The sequence below is a fragment of the Dioscorea cayenensis genome, chromosome 8, assembly GCF_009730915.1.
Source record: "Dioscorea cayenensis subsp. rotundata cultivar TDr96_F1 chromosome 8, TDr96_F1_v2_PseudoChromosome.rev07_lg8_w22 25.fasta, whole genome shotgun sequence".
Classification (NCBI taxonomy): Eukaryota; Viridiplantae; Streptophyta; class Magnoliopsida; order Dioscoreales; family Dioscoreaceae; genus Dioscorea; species Dioscorea cayenensis.
Window position 1 is genome coordinate 21035963 of NC_052478.1, and position 12266 is coordinate 21048228.

The 12266-nt window shown below is 34.0% G+C and overlaps 1 protein-coding gene across 1 annotated transcript; it reads right to left on the reverse strand.

The window, feature by feature from the left end:
- Positions 1-1143: 1143 nt before the first annotated feature.
- Positions 1144-2191, reverse strand: LOC120267383. Its single transcript, XM_039275021.1, has 3 exons — positions 2056-2191; positions 1831-1937; positions 1144-1785 (listed from the first exon to the last, which is right to left on the reverse strand). The coding sequence occupies exons 1-3, from the start codon at positions 2189-2191 to the stop codon at positions 1144-1146; spliced, it is 885 nt and encodes a 294-aa protein (XP_039130955.1).
- Between the last annotated feature and the right edge of the window lie 10075 nt (positions 2192-12266).

The window sequence follows — 12266 nt, forward strand, 5'->3', positions numbered from 1 at the left end:
AAAGAGCGAGGAGCGAGCTTATGGCCTATTGTGGTAGATAGGTTGGGGTAGCATCGACATCCAAAGACACGGAGATGGTTATAGGAGGATATTAGGTTGTGTAAATAGTGGAAAGGACTGTGATTTTAGAGTGTTTTGGTAGGGTGCAGGTTGAAAAGATAAGTGGTAGTGGATAGAGCTTCAGCCCAATAATATGTAGGCATAGAGGCTTGGAAAAGAAGGGAGCGGATGATGTTGTTTGTGGAGCGAATCACACGTTCAGCCTTGCCATTTTGTTGTGAGGTTGGGGGTACGAAAAACGAAGTTGGATTCCGTGGTCTAAGAAGAATTATCAGGCGTGGAGGTTATCAAACTCGCCTCTATTGTCGGACTATATGGTTTGTGGGGTGGTATGAAATTGGGTGGAGACAAAAGTGATAAATCGTTTGAGGGTGGGGAAGGTATCGGATTTGAAACGCAGTGGAAAAGTCTATAAGAAATGTGTGAAATCATCAAGACAAACAAGATAGTATTTTAGGCCAGAAATACTAGGAATTGGAGAGGTCCAAAGATCACAGTGTATAAGTTCAAAAGCCTTAGTAGTGCGAGAAAAAGATAAACTAAAAGGCAAACGAATGTGTCGACCGAGTTTGACAAGCATGGCAAATGTCACGACTCATACACTTATTACATGAAATAAGAGATGAATCTGCTACATAAGAGAGAGCCAAATGGCCGATATGACCTAGCCGACGATGCCAAAGTTTTTTCAGAGAATACATGAGTAGTAAGGGCATGAGGCGCTGATGGTGCAGAAATATGTATGGGATAGAGTCCATCGGAGCTATTGCATCTCAGAATCACGGTCCCGATTTGGAGATCCTTCATAGAAAGACCAAAAGGGTCAAATTCGACAGAACAAAATTATCAGTAGTAAACTGACAAATAGAGATTAGGTTTTTAATGAGGTTGGGAGAAACTAAGACGTTGTTTACAGAAAGGTTTTTGGTAATGGAAGGAATGGCGGTACGACCGGTGGTAGTGACGGGGAGACGGGAACCATCACCAATAATGACATGTTGAGAGTGAGAAGAAGGAAGGGAGCATGAGAGTATACCGGGGTCTATAGACAGGTGTGAGGATGCACAGAAGTCCATGTACCAGTCAGAACCGCTTGGTGGACGGAGGCTCATAGTGTTCATCGCTTGGATGAGGGCGTTGGCATCCCAACCTGCTAGCGCATAAGACAGCCCACCTTATGCTGTCATCAGATGGTCTTCGGTGCAAGAACACTCTGGCGCTGGCCCAAGATGCCTTGGCCCAGTACAGAAGCGGGGGTCTGCCATGTGTGCGTAGGAGTCGGCATCGGCCAGAGTTGAAAGTGCCGGTTATAGGGTTAAAGAAGGGGATTGAGCTACCTTGAAAGTTGCTGCCACTAGGCGAACCGCCGCCACCTCCAACTCCGCCGGCCTTCTTCGGCTTAGGTTTGTACTTGCCTCCCCTGCCGCTACCGCCATTGTTGGGGTTGGTGGAGTAGTTGTATGTGCGCGGAGCAGAGTGGTTTCCGGTAGAGGAGTAGAGAGTGGTGGAAGCCGCCACCAGCATGGTGTGAGATGCCTCATTCATCTGCAAAAGTGTACGCACCTCCAGAAAGTCGGGGAACGGAGTCTTGGTGGCGATGATGGTGGATATTATCGAGAAATGCTTGGTGAAACCACGGAGGATGGTGAGGACGAGAGTCTTGTCACTGATGGCATGGTCGAGGGCGCTGAGAGTATCAGCGAGGGACTTCATCTTCTGACAGTACTGTAACACAGGTAAATTTCCTTATGATGTTCCACAGAACTCAACCTCGAGAGCGAGGATGTGCATTTTCTTATTGTTGTGGAAGAGGTCGTCGATGCTCGTCCAGATCATGTGCGCAACCGCGCCGAGGCTGAGGACAATGCCCAAGATTTCTTTAGAGATCGTGTTGTATAACCAGGAGACAACAATGAAGTCATCGAGGTCCTAATCGCCAGAGGCGCCGGCCGGCTTGGGGCCATTTAGATGGGTTTTGAGGGAGAAGCGACTGACGAGAATGAGGAATAGTTTCGCGCCATGTGGTGTAATTAGGGGGAGAGAAGGTGAGGTTGAAGGGGATGTGAATTTTAACATTGACGACGTGGTTCACCGCCGGAATCCACTGGTGCTTCTGTTGCTGGTTGCCCATGACGAGGGTAGGGAGAGAAGATGAGCTAGGCAGGAATGATTTTATGCTAATACCATGAAAGATTGATTGCAAAAGAGAGATGATACATTGTCCATTGATTGGTGCACCATATATAGGAGTACAACAGGAGATAGTTGGAAAGCTTATTAACAAGAATCAATCAATAATCAATTTGAAAACTATCCTACTTGGTTAGAGAGAAATCCGCTGGTGAGCTGTGAGCTGTACATGTAGTCTATCAGAAACAACTAGTAAACTGTTGATATCTTGTTTCCGTTCATTTTGATATACATTGTTTGAGTGGTTACCAATTCAATGAAATTTTTCTTGAATTTTCACGAATTGTTTCATTGCTTATCTGATTGTGGATATGTTGATATTTTTGCTTCATTAGCTTGGGGTTTGCATGCTTTGCTAAGTTTATTTTGAGCATTTGTGCAAATGCTTGAATTATAAATTTATAATAAGTAAAAGATGGAAAAGATTTTAAGTAGCTTTTATGCTAGAGTTTTGAGTTTAAGGTGGGATTTTTGTATAATTATGCTTCAATTTGTAGAATTGGTAACTAAATATAAAATCTAAACGTTAAGGGCATGAGAAGTAAGTGGAATTTGAAGCTCAAGATCTCCGGGAATTAGATATCCTTTGACGTGGTTAATTTGTTAAATTTTGAGCTATTTTGAATTGTTTTTGAAAATTTGAAAAACTATGTGGGATTATATTTTTGTTTTATGATTTTATTTTTGATTGTAAAAACTTGAACCATTTTTATCCTATTAAATTTTTTTTCATATTGTTAGTTTAATATATATAATTTAATTGTCATACAAAATATTTATAATTTTATAATATATATATATATATATATATATATATATATATGGTGTCATCTGGCCAGAATGAAACGGGTCATCCGGTCAAACCGATCAATCCATGTCCCAAATATGAAAGCCAATTCATTCCTGATCCAGTTTTAAAAACATTGCTCCAACCATAACCTCGTTCATTTATTGCCAATCATCTTCCACTCCCTCTCTCCACAATTCATGCCTACTTTTCTTTTCCCATCCAACCCATTTATACCACCAGGTCTCCACGTCATCCATCTTTTAATAGCCAATAAGCATCGAGCAACCGTTATAACATCCTCCATTACGTTATTTGCCCTGTTCTCCATCTACGTAACTTGATCAGCAGATAGCATTTTCCCCTGCATTTAACTAGCATACCATCTTTGCATAACAACCCGGAACCCGCCTCCTTGGAAATTTGGCCCAGATATTTTAATATCACCATCTCCTTAATCTGCTCAAAAATCACCTCTACATTAACATTTTGATTATGGAAAAATGACATAATTTCTTGCTCTCCAAATAGTGTAGACACATGCCCCTAGAGCTGTATCCTTGCTAACAAGGATTTTCCTTTTGCTTTTCTAGTAAACCGACTGATCTCTCTTGTCCATAATAGAGGCCTTCTTTCCACCCTGCTCACCCATAGTACTTTGGTCCAAATTGCTTTAGAAAAATTGCATTCAAAGAACAAGTGTTCAATCTCCTCTTTAGCTGAATTGCAGAACACACACAAATCAGAATCTATTATCTTCCATTGGAATAATTTGTCTTTTGTCAACAGTCTTTTATGTAATGCTAGCCAAAGAATAAAAGAATGTCTTGGAATATTACTAGCCAACCACACTAGTTTTGTCCAATTGACCTTTTCTTATGGTTGCAGGAATGTCCTGAAGACATTCTTCACATTGAAAATTCCATTCTTATCCAATCTCCAGTCAAAAAACAATAAATGGAAGACATTTCTAGTGAAGTCGTTTATAGAGAAAGGATGATCTATGATCAATTCCCTATGATTAAAAATAAGATGATGGAAAGTACCACACTGCACATTCTTAAAGTGTTCACCTAATTGAGGTTATTCATTCAGATAAAAAGTTGTGAATACTTTTGAGCAATGACTAGTGATCGTCTGATAACTAACCAAGATCAAAGAAGTTGTATTTTGTAAAATTACAGTGAATAGTCATTTATATCATGCAATATAGAATATTAAATCACTGAAAACTTTCACTTGAAAACACATAAATGATGAAGTATGAAACCATGATCAAGGTCTAGAAAAATTAAAAGAAGATTGGCTTTGCTCTTGGTGGATAAGAATCTATACTTGCCGCATCTGTTCTTCACTCAAGAAATTCATAAGCAGAAATTTTTAATCTTTAGAAATGAAAAATAAAATAAATTTCAGGCAGGTGTGTAAATGGCAAAACTACATACACTTGTTAAGACAATAAAAATATATAATCCACTGGCCAATCCTCAATACACAGATATCACAAGAGCTGTTTCCTTGTCCATTTTGCTGTACATCCATCACAATTTCATTCCCCTCCGGTTCACATGAGCATCACTATAACTAACTCATGCACTTGTTAAGACAGTAAAAATATACAATCAATCATGATAAGAATCAAAAACGACATGCTAAACACAATTATTAAAGATACCTTTACTAAAGCTTAACTTATTCAAGTATCAAGAGTTCAAGCAGGATTTTATTTATTTATTTATTTTAAAAAATGGATAAATCACAATTTTCTTAAAAAACCAAAACAAAACATCACAAACATGTAAACAACAGGAAAAAGGTACATAGATCCACCAGAAATGAAAACAAAAAATAGACAAAACAAAACACATATCAACATACAAATAATCGTCCTCCTAGGAAGAATAGAAGAAAACAAAAAAAAATTAGTCAGCTGTCAGAGCTAGGGCTTGAGTCTTTGTGTCACACTCATCGCCTATAAGTGATTCTGGAAATTGAATAGTCCTCCTCACTACATGATCTGTTTAGTTCAAATTTCAAAACTAAAATTAAACTTAAGTTTATTTAAAAAAAACTTATTTATAACTGGAATTTTTAATCAAACAATATACCTTATTGGAACAATTTGAAGGATATGGTGCATTTTTCATTTTGGTCCCTTGCAACAGTATACATATGACATCCTATATTTTTTTATTATTATTATTATTTATGTGAAATATTCAAGGACCTTAAAAACCAGAAGAGAGGTGGGTCAATGGTAAATGGTAATAGCATTATAAAGTGATGGTTTTTTGCCTCCTGATTTTTTATCTCAACATTATATAACGTGAAATTATAACAATTTTTTTTTGACAAATAGACGACAAGCGCCCCCATTTAAAGATAAGTTAGAGACGTGCATATGTGGGGAGCAGAGCTCAATGCCGACCCACGTGCTCTCACCTTGTGCGGACATGGGATTCTATTTCGGGTCCTCCTCCGAAATGAACGCCCTACGCAAGGGACCCGGTACCAATTGACCCAAAGGTCATTGGTCAATTTTTTTTTCTCAAGTGTTGTTATTTTTTACAAAATAATATAACAAGTTTTTTTATGTATAAGTTTTACAAAATAAATCTATTTCACATCACAAAAAAATTGCTTTCAATTCATGAGCTTATCATGAAACAACTTAAAATATAGAGTCAAAGTTTCATATAATAATATTATGTTCAAGTCTTTTTTTTTCTTTAAAAATGATTCTCTTATTAGTCTACAATACACGATTTAAGATATTGGAGAAAATTGAAAAAAATATTAAAATGATATATAAATGGCGAGCAAGATTCTAATCTCATCTTCTATCTTTGTTCACATGCTCATGATTGGTTTTATTCTACCCAAGTAAAGACCTAGGAAGCATAATGAAAAGGTCGAGAACCCTAACATAATGGAGGAATAATCCCATGGACAGGTTCAGTAATACTTATGATGGAACAGAGATGTGACTCATCCTCAATGTTGGATTGACTCAATTTAGTAACTTTTAAAATAAAGGATAACTATCTTTTAATATAATTATCAACATATTTATATATAATATAATAAATAAAAAATAAAATTTATAAACCCATGGTTAAGCCTTGATTTTGGGATAGTTATTATGAAAGCGAGTCTGCTGAACTCTTTTTCAATATAATGAGGGAAAGAAAGATTAATTGTAAAATTATTGTTATAATTATTATGTCAATTTTAGTTACATAAAAACATCAGCATAAAGTGCACTCTTCATTTTGATCCGTCGTGAATAAGGAGAACAATACACTCTTAGCATTTTGCGGTTGTAATGTTACACATAGGGATGGTAACGGGTAGAGCATTTATAGGGTATGTCAAAACTTGTACCCTGTACCCATAACACCTATCTTATACCTGTATACATACTTGTACCAGTAACCCCTATCTTATACTCATACCCCTATCCGTACCCTCCAAAGTACAAAAAATCATACCCTTACCCTTACCCGCTGGGTACCCACTTACCCGTTGTTCAAATTATCGAATTAAATATAAATAATAATAATAATAATAATAATAATAATAATAATAATAATAATAATACAATGTTTGAACATATGTCCATAAATTCAAAATTACAAGTTGATATATATTTGTTTATCTTAAATTATATAATTGCATAAAAGTTACATGTAACAAATTATTTTATACAAAATAACAAGTTTGTTGATTTTCATTGGCATCTATTTAGGAATCAATAGTAACTCTACTTTTTTCTTTTGTTTATGTTTAACTATCTTGGTTTTTGTTTTAAATTTGAAAATGTATCTTGGGTAAATTGTGAGTAAATGCTTAGCTTAATAAAAAAATTATATATATATATATATATATATATATGAGGGTGAGGGTACGGGTACGGGTAAAACCTGTACCCTCTTCAACGAGTAAGGGTATGAGTAATGGTACGGGTAGGGTAAGGGCAACCAGTACCCACTCAAAAAATAATGGGTAATATTCTTACCCGTACCCGATCAAAGAAGGTAAATCAACATCAATAATAGAAGTAATTTAAGATGGTGTATGTGTAACTAGGAATGGCAATTTGTATCCTACCGGATGGGTATATCCGTACCCGTACCCTGTCAAAGAAGGTATTTGCGTATGTGTAACTAGGGATGACAATTTGTACCCTACCCGATGGGTATACCTGTACCCATAGCCAGTCAAAGATCTTATCCTACCCGATGGGTATACCCGTACTCGTACCCGTACCCGGTCAAAGAGATCTTTGACCAGTACAAGTACAGGTATACCCATCGGGTAGGGTACAAATTACCATCCCAAGTTACACATACGCCATCTTAAATTACTTCTATTATTGGTGTTGAATGTTCAAGGACTTATATATGAAGAAAAAAATAGTTTTTTTTTAATATTAAGGCTACACCACAATAACAAACACAATGAAGAACATGCTATTTCTGTACAGCTGGTTAGGTGTAAATTAAGCCACTAAAAATAATTGCTTTATGTCTCCCAATTTTAAGCTTTATCATGAATAAAAGCTTGAAATTTTTATAGAAATTTCATCATAACAATTATGATAAATATTTATTATAATTGTTAGATTTTTATATTTTGGTACTAGTGGGCCCTATATGGGCTCTATATGGGCTTAGGGGTTTTACACCAAAAAATCTCAAGACTTAGTGGCTCAACCTCTATACCTATATATAAACCCATTACACTTCTATTACACAACCGATGTGGTACTATATTTCCAACACCCTCCCTCAAGTTCAACTCCTGCCGAACTTCACAGATGCACTTCAGTACACCGTAGGTCTGCTTTACACTGGACTCAGTACACTACTTGTGTCTCGGAGGTCCCTACACACACGAGGTCATACACACATAGACTTGTACCACATCGGTGGCTCCACTATATTTCTCTGATACCATGTTAGATTTTATATTTTTAGTACTAGTGGGCCCTATATGGGCTTTATATGGGCTTAGGGATCTTACACTAAAAAGTCTCAAGACTTAATGGCTCAACCCCTATACCTATATATAAACCCATAACACTTCTATTACACAACCCGATGTGGTACTATATTTCCAACATCTCCCTCAAGTTCAACTCTGATCGAACTCCTGCATGCACTTTCAGACACCGTGAGGTCCGCTTACATGGACTCAGACACTACTTGGTCCCTCGTGAGGTCCCACACACACATGGAGGTCATACACACATGGACTCAGTATCACATCCATGGCTCCACTATATTTCTCTCGATACCATGTTAGATTTTTATATTTTTTGCTATTAGTGGGCCCTTATATGGGCTTTATATGGGCTTAGGGGTTTTACACCAAAAAGTCTCAAGACTTAGTGGCTCAACCTCTATACCTATATATAAACCCATTATACTTCTATTACACAACCGATGTGGTACTATATTTCCAACACCCTCCCTCAAGTTCAACTCGGCCGAACTGCATGCACTTCAGTACACCGGAGGTCCTGCTTTACATGGACTTGTACACTACTTGTGTCTCGTGAGGTTCTACACACACATGGAGGTCATACACACACGGACTCTGTATCACATCCGTGGCTCCACTATATTTCTCGATACCATGTTAGATTTTATATTTTTGCTACTAATGGGCCCTTTATATGGGCTTTTATATGAGCTTAGGGTTTTTACACCAAAAAGTCTCAAGACTTAGTGGCTCGACCTCTATACCTATATATAAACCCATTATACTTCTATTACACAACCCGATGCGAGTACTATATTTCCAACAACCTCCCTCAAGTTCAACTCTATCGAACTCTGCATGCACTCTGTACACCGGGAGGTCCTGCTTTTACATGGACTTAGCACACTACTTGTGTCTCGGAGGTCCCACACACATGGAGGTCATACATCATACGGACTTTAGTACTCACATCGGTGGCTCCACTATATTTCTCTGATACCATGTTAGATTTTATATTTTTGGTACTAGTGGGCCCTAAATGGGCTCTATATGGGTTTAGGGGTCTTACACCAAAAAGTCTCAAGACTTAGTGGCTCAACCTCTATACCTATATATAAACCCATTACACTTCTATTACACAACTGATGTGGTACTATATTTCCAACAATAATAAATTAAGATATTAAAGATATTAAAATTTTTATTTAATATATAATTATTTTTTAATAAGCCAAGTATTGAACATATATATTTGTGTGTTCTCACTCTGGTGTGAGTTGTAAGCTCATATACATAAACGAGGACATGTTATCACCAATGCTATTCAATAAGATTTAATTCGGGATCTTTTGAACGCTCCACGACAAATCATTTTGTAGTGGGGTAATGCAGTTGTGCTATGAACAGTATGATATTTAATTAATTATATATAATCTTAATTAATGTTTTTAAAATTAATAATAATAAATCAAATTCTTTATCTTCTTTATTCTTCCTATCTCTGATTGCAAGTAGTAGTTGACATGACTTTCTCCAAACTTTCAGATTCGGATGAAAAAAAAAAATCCTTTCTTTTGTTAGGGATACTTGGAATGATGATAAATACTTAACTGTTTATACAATTGATGCAATCTGGATTAAAAATGCTTCATGTTTTCCAAATTAGAGTTTATAGATTGATACAATTCTTTAAGTACATGAAACTATTTTGGAATTGCATGATTCCAGATGAATAGTAGAAAATTGCTCTAATACCCCTATAAATTGCTAATAGACCCTCATGAAAATCATTTTTTAAATACAAAAGTGCATGTAATTTAATTATATTAAATAAATGTATTTCACAATTAAAAAAATTATTTTGATTTCATGAGTTCAATATGAAACAACATAAAATGAATGAGACAAAGCTTTATTTAAGAATATTATGCTATCAGGTTTTTGTTAAAAGTGCTTCTCCGGTTAATCTTGATGAAATAAATATAAGATATTGGAAAAAATTGAAAAAATATATTAAAATGATATGAAAAAAAATAAAAGGGAATCTATATATTTCACAACAATAATAAATTATTTTGGAAAGAAAAGAAAGATATTGCGGGTAATGGATGAGGAAGAGGGACAGTAATAATTATTATTATTTTTTAAGTAATGATAAACAATTTTTTTTTTTAAATATCTGAACTTATATTTACATGCTTTTCAGAAAAAAGGCAAGGTTTGGAAATATTCCTATTTAATTATGTTTGGTGTTTTAATGTGATAAAAGAGTTTTTTTTTTTTTTGGTTTAAATTAAAGTTAAATAAATTTAGAATCATAGTTATCTTCTCAGATCAATTTAGTTGATTTGATTTAGTTTTTATTTTATGTAAATCCATGGCAAAGTCTTTGGGAGATTATATAAACATAGAATTAGTGTTTTGCTCGTGCTATGCACGGGAGGAATGAACGCAATAGATGATGTTAATAACAGTGTTTCCACCAAAAACATTATTATCCTTGAAACTTAATTTATTCAAGAATGATTCTCCAATTCTATTTGAAAACTATTTTAAAGACCAAATTAAGAGTTTAAAAATAAAAAAAATTCTCCCAATCTATTAACATAATTCAAATATGGATTGAAATTGTTGTTTATATAGTAGAGTGAATAATGAATAATAAATATGTTATATATATATATATGTTAGTGTATACATATACTAATATATTATTATAGAATATCTGAATTAAATAAGACAAACAATTAGATTATATTACCTTGTTAGTATTTTTGGAAAATATCTACAAATAGCTGATGCAATTGCTATTAGCAATGAATTATGATAATCCAATCACCTACTCCACAGAGTCCCAATTTCTCATCCTGCTTTAGTTTTATTTATTATTAAAGTTTCTTGTTTGTGTTTGATTAGTATTACATTAATCAAAGTTTTGTCAAAATCAGAAAATATCAATAATGTTTTTGAATTACAAATATTTTTGAAATTACAATTTGTTTTAAAAGTTTTGGTACAATATAAAGGATAGTTTTATTTATTATTAAGTAATTCAAAGTTTTATCAATTACTTTAAACTATCAATAATTTTTTCAACTATAAATATTTTTGCAATTCCTTTTAATTAATTGAAGTGGTTTATCCAACTTTTCAAAAAAAATAAAAAAATAAAATTGCAGTTATAAAGTTGGTTTCAAAGTTTAGTTTGATTTAAAAGATTATGAAAATATCATATCAATTTTTCATATATCGAATATAATTTTACTATTCATCCACAAATTTACATATTTATATATATTGATAGTTCTTAGCATAAATTATTTTTTATTTCTAATGTTTTTCAAAGTCAATATGAGAAGATTTTATTCACTTGGTCTAACTATGAACTACTCTAATCTCAAAATGCATATATATATATATATATATATATGAGGATCGATCTTCTGGCATGTTCACGCATTTTTTTAATCTGCGAATGATAGAAGCTGGACCGTTGGATTTCAATCCAACTCATCTTGATACTATTCATCGCACGATGTTATCGTGCTTTTGACGAACGAGTAGCACAAGAAAAGTGGATGCACGTAGAAAACAAAAATTAAAACTAATGAACTCATTAATCTAAGATTAGCTCTCACCGTAGCCTGCATGGTGGCATTATCAGATTTCCTCTCGTGGGACGCCTCATGCACGTCCCACGTAGAACCTTTTCTATATATATATATATATATATATATGATATTTGGCATTAGATGGTTAAAAAAGAAGGGATATATACCCCCACATGTATATATATATATATATATATATATATGCACTACAACCCTTTAATAGTATATAATTAATTGAATTCATATTTTAATTAATTCAAGTATTTCATTAATTTTAAAATAATATAATATCTCAAATTACATGCTTTGGTAGGCTTATTCAAGAAAAATAAACTTATTTGAAATATATATATATATATATATATATGAGCGTGTACATATTCTAATATATTGTTATAAGATATCTAGATGAAATAAGACAACCAATTATATTACCTTCTAGTATTTTTAGAGAATGACCACAAATAGCTTAAGCAATTACTATTAGCAATGTATTACGATAATCTAACCACTTACTCCAAAAAGTCTCAATGTCTCATCTTGCTTTGTTTTTATTTATTATTAAAATGTTTAGTTTGTGTTTGATTTGGATTAGGTAAATCAAAGTTTTATCAATTTTAAAACTATCAATA

What these genes read in the sequence shown, in the direction of transcription:
- LOC120267383 (XM_039275021.1), bottom strand. Translation starts at nt 2,191, where the DNA reads ATGGGCAACCAGCAACAGAAGCACCAGTGGATTCCGGCGGTGAACCAC. An exon ending in CGAAACTATTCCTCATTCTC is followed by an intron (nt 1,938 to 2,055) that starts GTCAGTCGCTTC and finishes CGATCTCTAAAG; the next exon opens with AAATCTTGGGCATTGTCCTC. An exon ending in TGCACATCCTCGCTCTCGAG is followed by an intron (nt 1,786 to 1,830) that starts GTTGAGTTCTGT and finishes CCTGTGTTACAG; the next exon opens with TACTGTCAGAAGATGAAGTC.